This window comes from Miniopterus natalensis, chromosome 3, assembly GCF_054644295.1.
Source record: "Miniopterus natalensis isolate mMinNat1 chromosome 3, mMinNat1.hap1, whole genome shotgun sequence".
NCBI lineage: Eukaryota > Metazoa > Chordata > Mammalia > Chiroptera > Miniopteridae > Miniopterus > Miniopterus natalensis.
The window spans coordinates 61243760-61263699 of NC_142083.1; the positions used below are offsets into that span (position 1 = coordinate 61243760).

Genomic DNA, 19940 nt, shown 5'->3' on the forward strand with positions numbered 1-19940 from the left:
GATTCAGTCTCAATGAACATGTCTTCATGAAGAACTGTTTTTATTTTCTAGAGATCTGTTTACAGACCCTACCTGCGAAGTGAAGAAATTATGGTGCCCAGTGTTCCAAATCAAGTCAGCTGTACCCCTTAGAGAGGAGTTTGCCTTAACAAGGTTTATGTCTGTCTAGCTGTTTCTGTTTTACACACAGGTAACATGTGCATCAATGCATTTGCTACATGAACCTCCCAGTTATAAATTAATAAAATTCATATTTTTTCCATTTGATTTTTTTAGGCAGTAAATTCCCTTTCCCTAGAATTCCTGAGACTATGTGAAAAAGAGAGAAGGTTCCAGTAATGGCCTGCACATTTTAGGCATTCATTAAATAATTGTTGAAGCACCCATGAGCCCATACACAAAGGCCAAAATAACTACTCTCTTGCCACAAGGTGAACCTGATAAGTTACTTATTGTAAAACACCATTTAAGTTCTCTCAACACACATTAATATGCAAATTGCATAGAAAGAGAGAATTCCTTAGTATCCTAAGTATGCAGAGCCTTTTTATCTCATTCCAGTCAGGATATTACAGTGGTTGCTAAGTCTTGTAGACATGAAGACTTGAATTTGAATTCTGGTCCTAATACTTGATGGCTATGTGACCTTGGGGAAGTTGCTTAACCTTTTTAGCTTCTGTTTCTTCATCTCTAATGGTAAAATAATAAAATCAAATTTGTACAGGTGTTCTGAGCATGCCATGACAACGTATGGAAAATCTTAAATAGTGCCTAATGCACTAATGACAATGATGGTGATGGGTAATGATGATGAACCATCTAGAATCTGGACTCTAGGTCCTCCAGGGCAGACAAGTTCCCTGCCACGGAGGTCCATCAGTCCTAGGGACATGTTCCTTAGGCATGTCGCTCTCTAATTCTCTAGGGTCGCTGCCTATCTTCTCAGGCAACATGCAGTAAATCTCTGAGGTAGACCTAAAACCCTCCCTGACCCTTCAGCCACTGCCAGTGCAGCTCACTTGCTTATATTTTGCACGCTTATACTTTGACCATAACTGGCTGACTAGCAGTGCTGCAGGTAACCCAGTCCCACCCCCACGAGTGTTTGGGGCTTAGCCCCAGGCATGATCCTTTGCTAATGGAAGGGAGAGTTTAGGACTTTTCACTGACAAATGAGCCATCTCTTCTTTCCTGTTATCTTCATTCCCTTTTATCCCTAGCACTCCTTCTCCCACTTTCTCTTTTTATTTGCCTCTAAAGTAGACCTAAGTGGTCCTTCTTAGAGCCTCAAAGTCTTCTCTGTGTAGATCTTAATTAGAATATAGGTTGTTACTCAAGCATTTCCCATTAATAAATTTTGGGTGCTGAAAGAGAGCAAAGCAATACACAAAATCCTATCGAATGGACACTAATGCACATTTATGGAATTCATTACTCTATTTATAAGGCAAATATTTCTTATCATGTCCTGTGTCATTCCAACAAAGGGTATTCTTTAAATTCTTATTTACCTTAAGTAACTATGGGATATTTACATCAAGTAACCATGGGATATGCAGGGCTGCTCCTACTAATATAGAGAGAAGACAGGGAAATATGCATTTGGGTTTATCACCAACTTCCCTAGAAACTTAAAGTTGGGACCTGGGTGTTGCCCTTCCAGAGTGACAAGCCTGCCTGAGCTTTTCCTGAGAGAAATCCTAAATTCTGCCTCAGTACCCACGGGAAGCGAGTCAGGGATGGACTGGTGTGTGCCCACCCAGACGCGCTCTGTCCGTCCTCCAGAACTGTGGGCTGTGACAAAAGGGTCCCTGGGAAGAAGGGCAAGTTTTCACAGCCTATTCTCACACCGTCCCACAATTAAAAGGAACATAAGATAATCAGGCATTTGAACAGGCGAAGACTATGCAATGTTTACAAACCACCTCTATTTTAACTCGGTTCACCAGAAAAAAATTCAGAAGACAGAAAATAATTTTTTCGTGTGATTTACACAGATGATCAAAAAAATTACTTAAGAGCTTTCCCCTTCTAAGTGTAATTTATTTTCTCCTAAAACACTTGTATTAGAAACACTATCACAAATGACAAACTTTAGGAATAAAGGTAAGAAAAAAATGCTTTTGGTCTTAATACAACCCCTAGAAAACTTTGAATAAACTATCGATACTAACTGCTAATTCTTTTGTAATGACACAGGCCATTGTTTGAAATTCTCTAGCTTTTCACATTTTTTTCCCCTTTGGAAAGGGGGGAAAAAAAGCTAAGACAGATAAGGTCTATATAATTTTAGCAAGACAGTCAGTCTTTCCAGGCAAGGTCTGACATACGAGATAAGATCAGAAAACTGTGTATTTTTTTTCTGCTGGGAAAAATGTTATTTCAAAAATATGAATGTAATGCAAGGTATCTTCTACAGCCTTCAATCTAATCTTTCGGTATAGATTTACAGTTCTGCTACACTGATGTATGGCCTGTATGGGACAGAATTCAGTGGACTGTGAACATGCCAGTCCCTTTCTTTGAAGTGTGCATTCATGACTGCTCGCCTTTAGAAAACCATTCCTTTCTGTGGAAAGCTAACCAACACACCCAATTTTTTATTCCTATTTTGTGAAATCCCCCTATGAAAGAGAAAGGCTATCGAACTAGCTCAAGAAAAATTACAACTTATCACCATCACTAGCATTCCATTTGCCTGCTCCTCTCATCCCAGCACATTCCTGGGACCTGGGCAGGGAAACACCACTCAGCAATCATGTCCCTCACTGACTAGACCCCAGATGACCCAGTGGAGGCTGGGAGAACTGATGAAGGAAGAAGAGGAAAACTATTCCAACAGGAGGTAAGCAGCATGAAAAATAAAAGGTAAGTCAAACAGGGTATTTTTAAGGTGAGCACAAGCATTTTGCATAATAAGACTGTACCCCTCTGAGGTTAAGATTTTTCTTAGACTAAAACAAAAGTCACTAATGAATATATTCTTGTACCTCAAAATCATGACCTCCAAAGTCTTTCCTGTCTATCACCTAAGAAACAGCTTCTCAGCCTATAACCAAATAGAATCAACATAACCAATGTGGTGCTTCTCAGGAACTCTCTAACCATCACCCAACAGTCAGGAAGAAGTTCTGAATTAAACCCCTGTGAACAAAAGCTTGGTTACCTTTATTACTCTTACTCCATCAAGCTCATGAATGAACACCCCCAGTTATTTTATTTTATAATTGCTCGTCCAACTTCTGAAACTCGGATAGCCATCTTTTTACACTGTATATCTTTCTTCTCTTTAACCATTCGCTTTCTTAAAAGGTAATAATATCTGTCAATTCAAGAGAGCAGCCACTTGCCTCCTAACACATTAAATGGTTTATTTAGTTCTCTTAAGAGCACAATGGGTAAGCACTCTCTACGGTATGGTTGCAAAGGCGGAAACCAGCTAAGCATCTGGAAAGAGGAGTACACACGAGTCATGAATCCTGCAACTCCGTAGACTTCTGGCAAAAGGAAAAAAATGCAAAGAAACTAGCCAGACGAAACATGTTTAAGGTTTTCAAAGCCACTTTCATTTACAAGGACCCTAAGCACCTAAAACCACAGCGGGAAAGGCCAGAGATAGAGTGAAATTTATACCCAGAAACATTTAATACGAAGGAAGTCATTGTACTCACTGTCTGATGGCTTCTGTCACAGTAACGCAGCCCGAAATAATCGATCTCCACCAGGTTTATGCGACGGAATACGTGGTCAAGGACGACAGAGCCTTTCGTTGACTTCTGCAAAAATAATTCACAGATTTATTTTTATTTTTAACAAGGTGTTTTGTCCTTCTCAGTGGGACACAGTCAGCTCTCATCTTTTATTAGCTTTGCTCACAACAGGAGCCATTTTATTAACCCACAGTTCCCTCTATAAATTTTGCCTCAGTTACAAAGAAAAAAGTGGGTTTTAAGTAAAGCATGTGACAGGAATTGCCTTGGAAAACAATCTTAAAATTGTCGTGGGTTTTATATTAACATAAACTTATTTTCTTATGGAACAGTAAATTCTCTTTAGAACAAAATTCTTTTAATAAAGAATCTTTTATATAAACAGCATCTAGTCAATTCACCAAAAAACACTTATTTTGTTAAAATCCCACAACACTTCCACTTTGGAAAGCAATTTTCACCTAGTGTTACTCTTACAACACAGAAGATATATAAAATTTAAATAACAATAGCCAAAGCTTCTATTTTCAACCCTCAACTAATAAATCCACAGATTAAAGATGTCAAATTTAATGTTCTGAAAAGCCCCGCCAAAAATATTTTGCTGTATCTCTTTTACATAAGCAAAAACAAAGAAAACATTCCCTTTGGCTGCTTTGTAAATGCTGGCACCTATCTAGACATCTAACCTCTTCTCCCTCTCCCACTACATACACAGATTCTTTAAATTAAGATTCTTATCATCTCATAGATTAAATGCCAATTATTCACACATGGAGATAAACATTTAATCAGCAAGCACTATTCCACATACCACATTAATCTAGATAATAATCCATTTCCATGGCGTACATACAGATACAAGTTTCCTTTCTTTTGCCCCATCACTGGCAGAGATAACAGGATAGTAAAAAAAAAAAAAAATCCCCAAGAAATCATACATTGTGTTAATGAAGTAGGGCTTTGTTCAGTTGCATTTTCTCCCAGAGACTGAAGGTTGCATGCTCACGCCCATAGGGCGAGTGCTCAATATTACACTGCTTTTAGAAAATGAATTTGTAACATAAGGAAAATGTTAGGATGAAATGTATAATAAAATGGGTGATAAAAGCACACAATGGGAGAAAATAGTTCTCATTTCAAATCCCACAGGTATTTTATTTTCTTCCAACTTATCCTGGTAAAACTTAACTGGTCCCTTTTCAAAATCCATTAGATTTACAAACAAAAAGCACTTCCATGATGGCTCTTCAGGCCGCTGGCATAGTAACAACGTCACATCTAATAAATGTGTCTTTGTGCTCAGGTATCTATGTCTTCTTCAGCTAGGGTAAAAATCTGGAAATTACTCATTTGAATACTTATGCATACTTAAAATCACAATGGGCACTGCCAAAAACACCATTACAATTCATTCAATGAGAGTCTGTTTTCCTACACCTTTGCCAAGATTTGGATTGAGCAAAATTTTTCCAATCCAATTGCGTTTACTAATCAATTGCATTTCCTAGTATTTGGGTTAGGCATTCTGTAACCCAAAGCTTATGAGCAAATTCTAGTATGTACTTCCGATACAATTTTACTTAGTATATTTAGCTCTTCACTCAATCCAGGAGTTATTTTTGTGCTTGTGATAAGGGCCTAACTTTGTTTCCAAGTGGATAGACAACTGCACCATGTTTTACCAGAAAGTCCCTCATTTCTTTGGATTTGAAACAACTTTATCATCTACCAAATGAACCCTCGTTCAATCCCAAGGATTATTCCTGGACCAACCCTCCAAAATTTTAATGAGTTTAGTTTAATTGTTGATATCCATCATTCTTTTTCAAATTGTCTTTGCCAATTCTTAGACCTTTTATTCTACTAAAGGAAGCTTAGAACCAGCTTGTCAATTTAATAAACAATTCTGTTGGGAATCTGACGAATTAAATTTAATTGACAGACTTGGAGGGATGGTATGATATTTACAAGTGAAACTTAGATGGTTTTCTTTTATATCCTTCAAGGAAGTTTTATACTTTTTTTCATTAGGTCTTATAGAATTCTACCTGGGCTTTGGGGCAGGCAGAATTTATAAAATTCCCCCACTAATTCCTGAGCCATGTTTCCCAGCATTCTCAAAGCAGTAAATAGGAACAGCCAGGCAATCCACCAGCCTCCTTTCCCTTGCCCTGTGAGAATAGTGAACATGTAGGTTTGGGCCCAAGAACCATGCCAGGGTCCCAAGTAAAAATCCTGAGTAAGAGTACAGGAAATTTAAATTGCATACTATAAATATCATCATGAATACAAATAGTTTATAATAGGAATGTGAGTGCATCAAGCAGAATTCCTGGTTGCAAACAGTAACAGTTGACTCTTGTTAAGTAACCATGAAAGGAATTTACTGGAAAGACACTGTTGTCTTGTAGTTCTATAGACATCACCTGGATGGTTGCCTGCATCTTCTCCTAATCCCAAAACATGCAGAGCCACTAAATTTGGAGCAATCCTTAATCCGTCACTACCTCCTTCCATAGTTCTGCTCATGTTCTGGAGTATGGTTTCACCTTCAATTGTTTCACATTTGCTTTTTGACTCAGGAATTTTTTTTAATAGTTTCTGGCTGGCTAAGATGAGCCTCTCTTATTTTCCAGGCTGCTGTGGAAAATGCACACATATCTTTCCTGTTACTTCAAAATATGTCTAGAAGGCTGGCATATGAGGCTAGTGTTCCATCTTGATCTAATCTCCTCTGGGTCCTTTCTGCTAGTCAGGCACAGACAGGAACAGAGTAACTAGAACAGGTAGAGCCATACAACCCCAACGTAATTCTCCTATCCAAGAAGGTAAAAAAGTGCTTCGTAAACAAAAGGAGAATGAATTATCCTTAAAACTACAGCACTGAAATGGGGACAGATTTAAATATATGTATGCATATATATTATATTTAAATTTAAATCTGCCCCCATTTCAGTGCTATAATTTTAAGGATAATATTATATATACATATATATTTAAATCTGCCCCATTTCACTGCTATAATTATATATAAAGTTTTAAATCAACTTATATAAACCAATTTTTATATATAAACAAACAAATAAATAAATAAATAATAAAGGTTATCTTTATGAAAAATATTTTATGCTTCTACTTTCACAAGAAATGTTAGCTTTTTCATACATACAATCTATTTATAAAGTATAAAAAAGATATTGCCCTAGCCAGTTTGGCTCAGTGGTTAAGAGTGTCGACCCGCAGACTGAAGGGTCCTGGGTTCGATTCCAGCCAAGGGCACATACCTCAGTTGCATGCTCGATCCCCGGCCCTGGTCGGGGTGCGTGCAGGAAGCAACCAATCGATGTCTCTCTCTCACATTGATATTTCTCTCTCTCTCCGTTCCACTCTCCCTGAAAAGCAATGGAAAAAATATCCTCAGGTGAGGTTTAAAAAAATAATAAAAAAGAAGATATAATATTCTACTCATGAAAAATATACACAAAAGCAAGCCTGGAAAACCAGTTTAGTAGTTTGGAAAGTATATAGAAATTGCAAAAATTTCATGCATGCAAGAAATCACCATTTTCCAAAACTATCATTTCATTCCAAAAATACCAGAACATAGCCTGTCGATCCTCTGTGACAGTTTTGCATTTATATAGAATCTGGTGCTGACAATTCTTTACAAATGCCACCCTTCAGCATATTTGTTAGCCTGTAAGGGGAAACCACAAAGAAAGCATGCATTGTTGTGCAATGACTCCAGAGCTGACCTACGAGAAAACACGATGTCTCATGATACCCTGCACAGCTTTCTCTACACAGACAGGCGAACCTCAGAAATACTACAGTTCTGTCGCTACTTCAAGCAAACACATGCACGAGAAGCTCTTAATTCTCATCTGTCATCCTGTAACATGACAAGACTCAGAAAGCATGGATGCTGGCAGCAAATTAGCTACCGGGTGGGGTGCGCATCACCAGCTCACATTTCTGCCAGTCCTGCCCTAACCGACCTCTTTCAATCACCCTCCCCCCTATTTAAACGCCATTATCACGCCTTCTGCTTGTTCACTTATGGGTAATTTCATACTTCATGTGGGTTCCTCATAGGAACTGTCTATGGGCTATACTTTTCAGTTCAAGCTGAAAGTCTTAAGGTTTAAAAGAAATCATACTTGAGTAAGAAAATTAAGAACCGATAGAGAACTGACATAAGAACCAAAGAACAAACCAGAAATATACTGGGCAAGGAACAGGCCAGTTTCGGGATTACTAGAAAAGGACAAGTTAAGTACCATCACGGATATTCTAAAAGAATAGTGACTTCATTCATTCAAACATTAATTGAGTACCTATTGCATGCCAGCAAATGATTAATCTCTAGAAGATGGAAAAAGTACGCTAATAACAGAGGAGAGCAAGATGCGCCCAGAAGGTAATACAAAGAACCTCTATGGGGGAATCACTGATCTGCACGCAGAACCCTAAAGAAGCCCTGGGGCTAGAGTGACTAAAACGTCTAAAAAAACGAGACAGCAAAGGAGTTGGTTTTCATCAGGAGCTTTTTTGTACATCTGACTAGTTAGCATGCACACATTTTACTTGTGTAAAAATATTTTTAAAAAGCAAAAGTATGCCAAGTGGAAACTAGTCATTACCTTTTTTGGCTCATGGAGGTAGTTGTTTTGTTGTGGATGCGGTTCATGCACTAAGAGGTTTGTTAAGTAAAACGCGCAGAGACAAGATAGGATTATGGTGTTGAGCTGTCAATTTGTTGACCATGTTTACATATAAACAACTCACACTCCCCATTTCCCCCCCAAAAAAGTCACTCTAAGACTTTTTAATCTGAATTCTTCCTGAGCCCTTTAAGCAGGCAGATACTATAGGCCATTAATACTAGTGTGGAGGCCATGTGCCCCCAGTTCCTTAAACACTGAGATAAAGGCTTCATTCTTAAGTCAGGTGGTTACTGTCATTGAAGTTTAAAGAAAACTTGTCTCTTAAACTTCTTTCAATACTTGGCAAAAGACAGACATGAATGTGATTGTATTTAATACCATTCCAGTTCTTTCTGACCATTTCTAAAAAAAAAAACTCTACCAAAATGAGGAATTTCTAATGCTACAAAGCAAGACATAACTGTGATCATAGCACTTAGCAACATGCCCAAGGATTTTCTGAAGGAAGAATAAATTTAAAAATTGTCTTAGACACATAATGGACCTCCACTAATAAGACCTGGGAGTTGAACAACACAAATTCACGAGGCCTCCCTGAGCCCTGGATTGTCTCTACTGCTCTCTTTATCTGGAATATCTTCCTACTCTCTGTCATCTTCAAAACAGCACTTACCCTTCAAGACCCAGTTCTAATGCCACATCCTCCATAAAGTCTGCCCTTATCCCCTCAACCTCATTTTGACCTCTGCCTCCATCGAAGCCACAAAGTGTCTCATTTTTGCACATCCCCGAGATTTACACTATTTTGCCTTTATTAAAGCCATTTTCTACTTCTATATCTCTAAATGTCAAATATTTAGACATTTTGAAAGCAAGTACTGAGCTATTCACCACTTCCTTTCCAGGCAGTCCAATAATTTACATACAGTAAGGACTGCCTAAATGTTCACTGAATTAATGTTAGAAGCCAACGAACAAGAAGAGAGAAGAAATGCTGGAAACACGGAGGCCTGTGAATTAAACCTCTACTCCTGCCTCCTTAGGAAGAGGTCCATTTTTCTGGATCAATCAGACCTAATGAAAGCTAAGAGAAAGCTGAATGGATTCAGGTATCCTGACCTCAGAATTTATCTGATTCAAAGGTACTTAAGTTTACTTTTAAAGTAAAAAGACATACATTTGTTTCAGTGTCATATAATTACAACAGACTCCGACTCTAAAGGCAGTATAAAAGTAGTTTATATTTGAAATTTACAAGATATCAAAAAATAAAGGGGCCCAAGATTAAATTTTATATGTAAATCTTATAGACATGTACATTTTCTTTATGTAATAAAATAAATCTAACAAGAATCTGGTTTTCCATCATCAGGAAAACAAAAGAGATTAGATATGAAATAGTCAAGAAGAAAATATAAGAAAGCAACTGACTTTTTATTTTATAACTCCATTCAGAAAAACTTCACTTAAATGATACAATATATTACTTTACTTTTCACCTGAGAGTAAATAAATGCCTGTGACATATTTTCTGGATTGTGAATTATGTGCCACTTAAATCTCAGCCAATAGCGATAGATTACTTTTATTACTGACATACGAACAATACTGTGGAAAGAACAGAGCTACAAAAGGCTTATAATCTTAGAGAAAGACTTCCAAGTAGTACAAGCTTATTAGAAAATACCATCAGTGAGACTTTCAACCAGAACAAAGAATTCTTCAAATGAGTAATAACACCTTTGCTGATTAACACTACAAACCAGAAAGGCAGGTTTCTACCAGCTGCACAGAATAACTATTACATTCAAGACAAACTCCTTCACAAAATTTACTCCTTCACAAAGGGGAAGTGAACCCTTCAAAAAATTATTTAATGTTATGTCTTTAAAATTCACTATATTTTTATTTAGCAGTTTAACCTATTAGATTCCAAGTTCTCTGGGAAAACATAAATCAAGTTAAATTTTTTTTTAGCTCAGGCCCATCAGGATAAGGTAAAGTAGAAGCTTGGAGACATTTCTCAGGCACCAATGGTAATTGCTTCTCAGACCAAGTATTGTTAACCACCATCTGATAGTGTTGTTTTGGGGGAGGGTTGGGGTTTTTTTGTTTTATTTTTAATCCTCACCTGAGGATAATTTTTCCACTGCTTTTCAGAGATTGAAAGGGGGGGGGGGGGGAGAGAGAGAGAGAGAGAGAGAGAAAGAAACATCGATATGAGAGACACATGGATTGGTTGCCTCCCACATGGGGCCGGGATCGAGCCTGCAACTGAGGTATGTGCCCTTGACCAGAATCAAACCCAGACCCTTCAGTCTTCGAGCCAGAGCTCTAACCACTGAGCAAAATCAGCTAGGGCTGATGGTGTTTTTTATATTCAATATTATGCTATATTAGTTTCAGATGTACAGCATAGTGGTTAGATAATTATGTACTTTACAGAGTGGTCCCTCCAACATTTCCAGTACCCACCTGGCATCATACATAGTTATGACAATATTATTGACAATATTCCCTATGTTGTCATTTACATCTCTTTGACTATTCTGTAACTACCAATTTTTACTTCTTACTCCCTTCACCTTTTTCACCCAGTCCCCCAAACCCCTCTCCTCTGTCAACTGTCAGTCTGTTGTATCTATGCATCTGTTTCTATTTTGTTCATTTATTTTGTTCTTTAGATTCCACATATAAGTGAAGTCACATGGTATTTTTCTTTCTCTGGCTTATTTCACTTAGCATAATACCCTCTAGGTTCATCCATGCTGTCGCAAAAGGTAAGATTTCATTCTTTTTTATGGCCAAGTAATATCCCATTGTGTAAATGTACCAAAGCTTTTATATTCACTCATCTATTGATGGGCACTTGGGTTGCTTCCATATCTTGACTATTGTAAATAATGCTGCAATAAACATGGGTGTGTATATATTCTTTCAAATTAGTGTTTTGGGTTTCTTTGGATATATCCCAGAAGTAGAATCACTGGGTTATAAGGCAATTCCATTTTTAATTTTTTGAGGAACCTCCACGCTGTTTTCCATAGTGATTGTAACAATCTGCATTCCCACCAACAGTATATGAGGGTTCCCTTTTCTCCACATCCTCACCAATGCTTGTTGTTTCTTGATTTATTGATGACAGACATTCTGACTGGTAGGTGTGAGGTGATACCTCGTTGTGCTTCTGATTTGCATTTCTCTGATGAATTGTGATGTTGAGCATCTTTTCATAGGTCTATTGGCCATCTGTTATGTCTTCTTTGGAGAAGTATCTATTCAGATCTTCTGCCCACTTTTTAATTGGGTTGTTTGTTGTTCTGGTATTGAGTTGTCTGAGTCCTTTATAAATTTTGGGTATTGACTTTTTGTCAGATGTATTATTGGTGAATACTTCTACCATCTAATGGTTTTTGACTAAGACTATCTTCACTGCTAGGTGAGGATTTGTAAAGAAAACCCTCATGTAGTCATGAAAAGAGCAAAATGTGTTTCTTTTTAAGGTGCTGCTTCTATTTCTCGTATATTAAAGTTTGTTCACAGTAATACAAATGGTTCTTCCCTTGAGTGGTAGTCCTAGTGGGTAAGACATGACACGTGTTCCCAGACTCCTGTGTTGTTTCATCATATTATCGTGATCAAGCCCTTATTTTGCTAGACTTTTTTTCAGGACTGGAAAGAGGCATTTTTTAATCTTGTACAACATCTCCTCTAAAGATAGAAAAATGTTCCCATTTAAGAAAAATGGAATTGTAAAAAAGGAAATAAAGTGCAGTAAAATATAAACTCCCTCACCAAAAACACAATATATGTTTAGATAGAGCAGACCACTGTTCTTCTATCAGATGACAGTTCTGCTACAACTGAGCTGTACATGCAGCTGTGATTCCACAGTACAATCACGGAGTGGTACTGAATTTTAAATGTATGGCCCTAACATGAATGATGATTCTTTACTTTCATCTCTCAAACACTTAGAGGGTCCAAAAAAAATTAGTCATTCCCTCTCTCCCTTCCTTCCTGAATAGTTGAAAAATTCCATTGAAAAGCCACTAGGGCCCCTTCCTCTTCCTCAATACTTGCTAGATATGGAGCTGAGGTCTGAGCAAGGTGGTTATCAGGTGGGTTTGGAGGCTGAGCCAAACAGGTGTCTGAGCAAGGATGGCTGCCGAGCCAGACAGCAGCCAGGCAGAGTTGGCAGACTGGTTCCAGACAGAGGTATTAAGCAATTAGTAAATATAGTGAGATAAACAGGAGCCAGGTTTCTCCTGTTAGAGAAAGGAGTTACAAATATGGGAAAGGAGAAAACAAGAATGAACCCTCTGCACATGGAGGTACCAGTGTGAGTACATGATTTAATATGCTTAAATAAATATAGGTGTATGTACACACACACACACACACACACACACAATCCTCTAGGTCTCCCCACTGAGAGGGCATCAGAGGAGTGACACCTCCATAGCAGTAATCACACCTAGTGCCCAGATATTTGGTTTCTAAATATCATTCTCTACTCCTTAGAAAACGGACTGATTCAAGGATGGGACAGGGAAGTAAAACTCCTAAAATAATTTTTCATACCAAAAAGGAAAGAAGTACTCAAAGAATGATGAAAACTTTTCCCAAAAATATTTGAGCTAGCTTAAAGGAACTCCTACTGGTCAAAATCGGGACAATCAAATGTCAAAATAACAGCAAATATCAGATTACAATCTCCTGCGAGGAATCCTTGAGTCTGTGTGAATATAAACATATAATGAATAGAAAGAAGGGAAAGTACTTCCTCATAGCAAAAGACTAACTAATAAATGTAGGACAGTCATCACAGTTATAACTGATTTAGTCGAGAATCATCAGTGATGCTAAAATGAGTGTCTGAGCCTTGGCTGGTGTGGCTCAGTTGGTTGAGTGTCGTCCTATGCACCTAAAGGTCATCAGTTTGATTCCTGGTCAGGGCACATACCCAGGTTGCCATTCAATTCCTGGTTGGGGGGTAAACAACTGATCTATGTTTCTCTCTATCTCTTCCTCTCCCTTCCTCTCTCTAAAATCAATAAAAACATATTTTTTAAAATAAAATTAGTAAAAATTCAGAGGAATGGGATATTGACAAGGTCTCAGAATATCTCCCCACAAAATACTTATTAACTACCAAAGATTAAAAAGAAACGTCACAGTGAAAACAACCTGTGACCAAACCAAAGTTAATTTTACTAGTGGGATAAGCTGTCAACATGTACCTCATGTACCACCTGAAATGATGCAACAAACGAACAAATACAGCACCACTTCCGTCTTTTTCCTGCCAAAGATATTTAACCTGAATTTAATACGGAGGAAACATCAGACAAGCCCAAATTAAAGGACACTGTACAAAATACCTGGTCTAGTCTCTTCAAAAACAGCAAGGTCATAAAAATACTGAGTAACTATTCTAGATTGAAGGAGACTTAAACAACATGTAAACAAAATTCCACAAATAATCTGGGATTATTTTGCTCTAACGAACAATATTGAGACAATCGACAACATTTGAATGGGGCCTGTGGACTAGATGGCCATACTGTATCTAATTTCTTGATGTTGATCACTGTGCCATGATTATATAGTACAGGGTCCTTGTTTCTGGGTAATTTGCTCTAATGCATTAGGGGTACAGAGTCTCATGTTTTCAATTTTAAGTAAGAGAGAAAAAAACAAAAAACAATAAAGTCTCTGTGGTAAAATGTTAACATCATCATCTGTGGGTGAAGGGTATAGAAGAGTTTATACTGTTTATAAGTCACTCACCCTCCCAACTTTAAAATTATGTGGGGGTTTTTATGCAATTAATTTTTTGAAGGGGGCATTCCAAATTTAAAAGATAAAGTGTGGCTTTATTAATATTTTTATGTAACAATATTTCAGTCACATAAATCAGAATCACATGAAATTGACAATACTAACATTTATTGGCACATATTAGTACTTTACATATACTAACTCAATCCTCGCAGCAGCCCTGAGATGATAACAACAATAGCTAATCCTTACTGAGTATTTGCCATGAGCTGGGCACTGTTCTAAGAACACTGCATCTTTCCATAAAGGTGAAACTCATTTAATCTTCATATCAAGTCAAGAAAATAGGTGTTATTATTATCCTCATTTTAGAGACAAGATAAGTGGAACTTGCAGGTTAAGCAATTTTCCCAAGAGGACAAAGGCAGTAAGTGGCAGAGCCAGGATTCAGATCTAGGCTGTCTGGCTCTAGAACCTGGGCTCCAAAATGTCCTTCCACTGTACTCAGAGAGCTAGGGAATGTGTCTGCAGCCAGAGTGCTCCGAAAACTCCTAGGGAGAGGGTTCCTAAAATTCCTATGTGCCAAAGGGCCCACCTGGGTTAACCACAGATTTTAAAGCTCTTTGAAGTTACCTCGCCAGAAATCTTAATTGGTTCTACTTGGGAAGACTGTGGCTGCAGCGTGGATGTGTCCAGTCCTCCCGACCCAGCAGGCCTCGGGGGTCACTGTACTGGGGAGCTGAAGTGCTCCTGAGGACCGAGCAGTGTCCCTGTTGATGGGTCCCAGGTTTGATGGCTCACACTCACCGTTATAACACACACACGTGCATGTGTGCACACACACATCTTATCCTTTAGTACTTGGTGACTTACCACTGCAAAGAGTCCTCTTAGCCTTCCTGAGGAACAGACACCATCAAAAGTCAAAGAAAAATTACATCCCATGTAAGGGGGTCTCGGCCACTTGAATGAGGGAGACCAAGGTTAATAACCAGAACAAAAAGTCTAAGAAAAAGACAAAAGAAAATAAGGGGGGAAAGGCAATGGGGACGTTCAAGGAGATACTATTCGAACACAAAAGAAGCTTTCTAAAACCAAACTGCATGATTTCCAAAATTAAAATTTCAGTAGACGAAGTGGAAAAGGGCATGGTCAGTACTAAAAACCCATTCCATGTACTGAAAGATCAAGAAAGACATCACAAGTAACAGTATCAGAGACATGGAAGACAGAACGAGGAGACAGGACGTGCAGAAAACAGGCTCTCCTGCAGGAGAAACACTAGTGAACGGAGAAGAAATAATCAGAAGGGAATGAGGGGACAAAAGAAAACCTCCCTGAGCTGAAAGAAGGGATAATTCTCTAGACTGAAAGGGCTCACAACAAGCTCAGGCAGCATTAACAAAGATAAAAAAGACACATGCCTAGGCTTGTAAAATATTTAAACTGGGACAGGAAATCATTGGCAACCACATATCTTGCCATTGCATTAACATGACTTTACTATTCAACTGTCTGCATTAATAGGACTTTACTATTTCAGGATGCTCTTACCCAGCAAGATGAAGTCACAGATAATTTTATTGTTGGTTTCAGAAACCCATTTATCTGAACAATGGACAGCTTGGCTAATCCTTATTAAATTCCCCTTACTCAGCCCACCAGTCTTAAATTATTCTATCAAAAACTTTCTCTAATTCCATGTCCTTGCACTGAACAACCTGCCTCATACCAGACCCTACCAAACCTCATAAATTCCCCATCTCTGTCCTCCCTCCTCTGCAACACTCTGCCAATGTCACGGTCTCCCTTATTGCAGGAGGCAATCAACTTGACTTTGTTTCATCTACAGGTTACTCTGCAGTCTTTTCAGAGTCAGCAGTCAGAGACTCTAAAGATTAAGGTGAAATCATATAGTCATTGGAACAAACTGAACAGAGGACTTATAGAGGAAAAAGAATCAGATGAGCATCAGATTTCTTTCTTTTTTTAATGTTTTTATTCATTTCAGAGAGAAGAAGGGAGACGGAGAGAAGAGAGAGAAACATCAATGATGAGAGAGTCATTGATCGGCTGCCTCCTGCACGCCCCCGACTGGGGCTCAAGCCTGCAAGCTGGGCATGTGCCCAGACTGGGAATCGAACCATGACCTCCCGGTTCATAGGTCAACGCTCAACAACTGAACCACACCAGTCGGGCGAGCATCAGATTTCTCAACTGCAACACTGAAAACCAGAGCAAATGTTCAACAGTGACAACTGAGAGAAAAAGCCCAACCAAGATGGTCTTCATCTGTCAGGGAAGACAAAAACAAACAAACACACACAAAAAAACACAAACCTTTTTGAATATTCAAGATCTAAGAAACTATTCAACCAATAAACCCAATCTGAGGACATCTGAAAGATGTACTCTAGACAAATCTCAAGATCTGGAACACAAAAAAGAGAGAGAAAAGGGGCTCAGTGTACAGGCTAAAGATGATATGACTAGAAGCTTCTAATGTACAGTTTAAATATTTATTAAGAGACATACAATATGAAAAAATAATAAACAAGAACAAGAAATTCTAACCTATGTAGGTAAAACCCAAGGTGGGGGAATATTTATTATTTAATTTTTATGTGTTAATATCAAATTATTTATTATAGCTGCTCTGAAGGTATCCAGGGGGAAAGTAACCATTAATAGGACAAAAAAGCAAAGAACTTCCCGTTAATGAGGTGAGTAGAGAACTGATGAGAAATCTGACCATGTAGCAAAAGAAGGGAAAAGAGTGAATGCTAACAAAGTGTAATAAATGATAAATAAAAAATAAATGTACGAACGAAAATAGGGGTTCTATGGAAAGTAACCTCCAGTGTAATAGGATCATAAATTCCTAACTGGATAGGTCATGGGGGGCACTCATGCCTCAGGCACATGAATTTTTAGTAAAAGGTTTAATTTTGCTGTAAGTAAGCCCTGTCCGTTGTTTCTGTGCATCTAGGTTAACACACCTTTGAACTAAGCCTTAACCACCCTCAAGAGAGCGCATAATCTTGCTAACTAGCCTGTAATCCAATCCCCACCCTGCTTTCTCCACGTAATCTCCCTTACATTCCCTCTTTAATTTCAAATGCATAAAAGAAGCTGGAAAACTGTTCCTCTCCAGAGCATTTGAGATCTTGCTTCCCAGCATATGTCATCAGTTAGGCTTAAATAAACTCATAAAAATTCTCTAAAGGTTTCAACATTCTTAGGTCGACAGATGAAAATACTAAAAACAAATACAGCATTTATGATGATAAATGTGAGTGGTAAAGGAGCTCAACAATCTTTCTGAAAAGTAATCAGAGAGTAGCTATCACACACACCCTTAGAACTAGCTATCACACTTCAAGGAATCTATTTTACGGAAATAAAATCACCAGCTATACAGCCAAGGATGTTTACTGAAGCATTATTTGAGATTGGAAAAATAAATTCCCCCTCTTGCATGGCCATCAATAGAACTACTGAATAAACAGTAGTCATCCTATCTGAGAAATGAGAATTGGATAAACATGTATTGAGCTGAAGTGATGCCCAAAAGATATTTTAGTTACAAAAGCAGAATAGTGTTGTAAATGGCTGATGAGGAATTACAGCATGTTTTACTTTTGCAATTTCACATTTTATAACTTCAAAAACATCCCCCCCAAAACAAGAAAGGAAAGAAAAGGTGGCGGGGAGGTCATTCTACACCAGGAGAACAGCAGAGATCAGTGTTCAGAGGCAGCTGAAGGTGAGCCAGGGACCTGGGTTTCATCCAGCTCTGCTTCTGACTCACTGTGGAGCCTCAGGCGGGCTGCTTAACCTCTCAGGGTCCCAGTTCCTTCATTTGTGAAATGGGGTAACTAAATAAAGGTCCTTTCCAGCTCTGGCAGTCAATGAATACGTAAAAACTAAACAAAACTGTAGACTGAATCCTTTGGAAACCTTCATTAACTGCCTTTCTCTGTGAACATTAACTTACCCGGGATCTGGTCAAGTGCCCACGACCCACGTTTTTGTTTGTTTGTTGCCACTATCCCACCTTGAAGGCACGTCCAAACCCACACCCAGCAGGAACTCTGAGAACTATCAATATCCCTGCCAGACCTACACACAGTGAGAGCACAAAAACTGTTCACTGGAGCGCCTTTGTCAAACAAGGCCCTTCTAGTTTCATAGGAAAGGCCATAAACCCCACCCCAGGGTATTATTGGTTAAGCAATAATTGAAAATAATTTTAAGTAGAAAATGTCTCTTTGCATCTCAAATTTCTGGGAAGATATAAAAAGGGAGAAGTACTATTAAAACAAAGTTTTACAAGCTCTCTGAATCATCATGCTTCTGAAGACTCTCTTGTCCCAGCACCCTGCTACATTTCACATTACTATTCCTTATTTCAGCACTCCTGTTCTCAACTCACCCACCCTTCCTTCTGACTCCTACGTACTTTACTCCTTTCCCTGTCTCTACATTTAAGCATCAACCAAATGACTATTACACACCTACACCGTGTCAGTTCTACCTTCAACCAAAATCTTTAGAGGCAAAGAGCACCAACAGTCATCACAGAATGAACTACTTATTCATTCTACAAACATGCACGGAGCACGTACCCTACACTGTGCTAGAGACTTTCAATACTTCATTTAACCATCACAATTGTGTCTGATGAGCAAGAGCAGCCCCAATTTTACAAATGGGGAAACTAAGGCTCAGGGAGGTCAGCCAAGTGACTTGCCCAAGCCATGGGACCAGGATGTGCTGAAGCCCAGATGTATGTCCTGGGCTCCCACACTCAGGACTTCACCTAATGTTAAGTCTCAGTGTTTTAAATGGGTGATAAGGAATTACAGCAAGAGCGAGAATTTCTGACTAGAATAATTAGAGAAGGCTTCCTTAAAGAAATGAAACTCAAGATATGATGGAGTCAACACATCTTTTATAAAGGAGGCCTCCATGTTTAAATTCAATTTTTCTAAGAAATAAGTATCTTCTAAAGCTACTTTTAAGGATATATGAGAACATGCACTTGCTCAATAAGACATTTTTTCTATTGTAATAGAAATTGCAGACTACAAACTCTATAGAAGCTCCTTGAACATAGCAAACGATCAATAACTGCTCTTGAGTCAGAAAGAAAGACAAGAAAGGAAAGGAGGGCAGGCAAGCACTAGATTCGCAATGGGTTTGGTTGTCCAGTCAATCTACTCTTCATGTGCACTGCAGTCCTACAAATTTTCATTACATGCTGTCTCCATCAATTTATTTTGTTCTGGTTCATATCTTCATTTTATATCTCACTAACATTTGGGCAAGTTATAGTCCTTTGAAAAGATGCTGTAAAATACTAGAAGAGGGAGAGAGTCTATCAATCAAAATAATCTTAGTTGAATATAACTTTCCCAAAGAAATAACCTCATGAATAAAGTGTTGTAGTCCTGAGCAAAAAAAGGTTGTATATCTGATAACCATTAAAAAATGGTTATCTAAATTCATGGTTTTTTAAAAAAAATGAAATGATTTTGATTATAAGTAATGAAATAGATCTAACCTAAGAAATCTGCCCCTGAGTCGATACAACCAGAGAGAGACTAGAATCCAATTCTCCTAACTGCTCCATGTTTATCACGCTCACTGATTTAAAACATCATTCCAGTTAATACCTTGTAAGAAACAATAGTCCCTTTAAAAGTTGCAATAAAATCAAACTTTAATCATTCAAACTATACTATACCATTAACTTGCCTTTTTCTGAAATTTT

At 38.2% G+C, this 19940-nt stretch overlaps 1 protein-coding gene across 1 annotated transcript in view; it reads right to left on the bottom strand.

Annotated features, from left to right (window-relative positions):
- The window catches only part of EPB41L4A (erythrocyte membrane protein band 4.1 like 4A), a 207584-nt gene that overhangs the window by 121612 nt on the left and 66032 nt on the right, over positions 1-19940 (bottom strand). The window contains exon 3 of the mRNA XM_016224934.2: positions 3672-3776. Coding sequence (XP_016080420.2) covers positions 3672-3776 — 105 coding nt within the window. The remainder of the gene's footprint in view (positions 1-3671; positions 3777-19940) is intronic.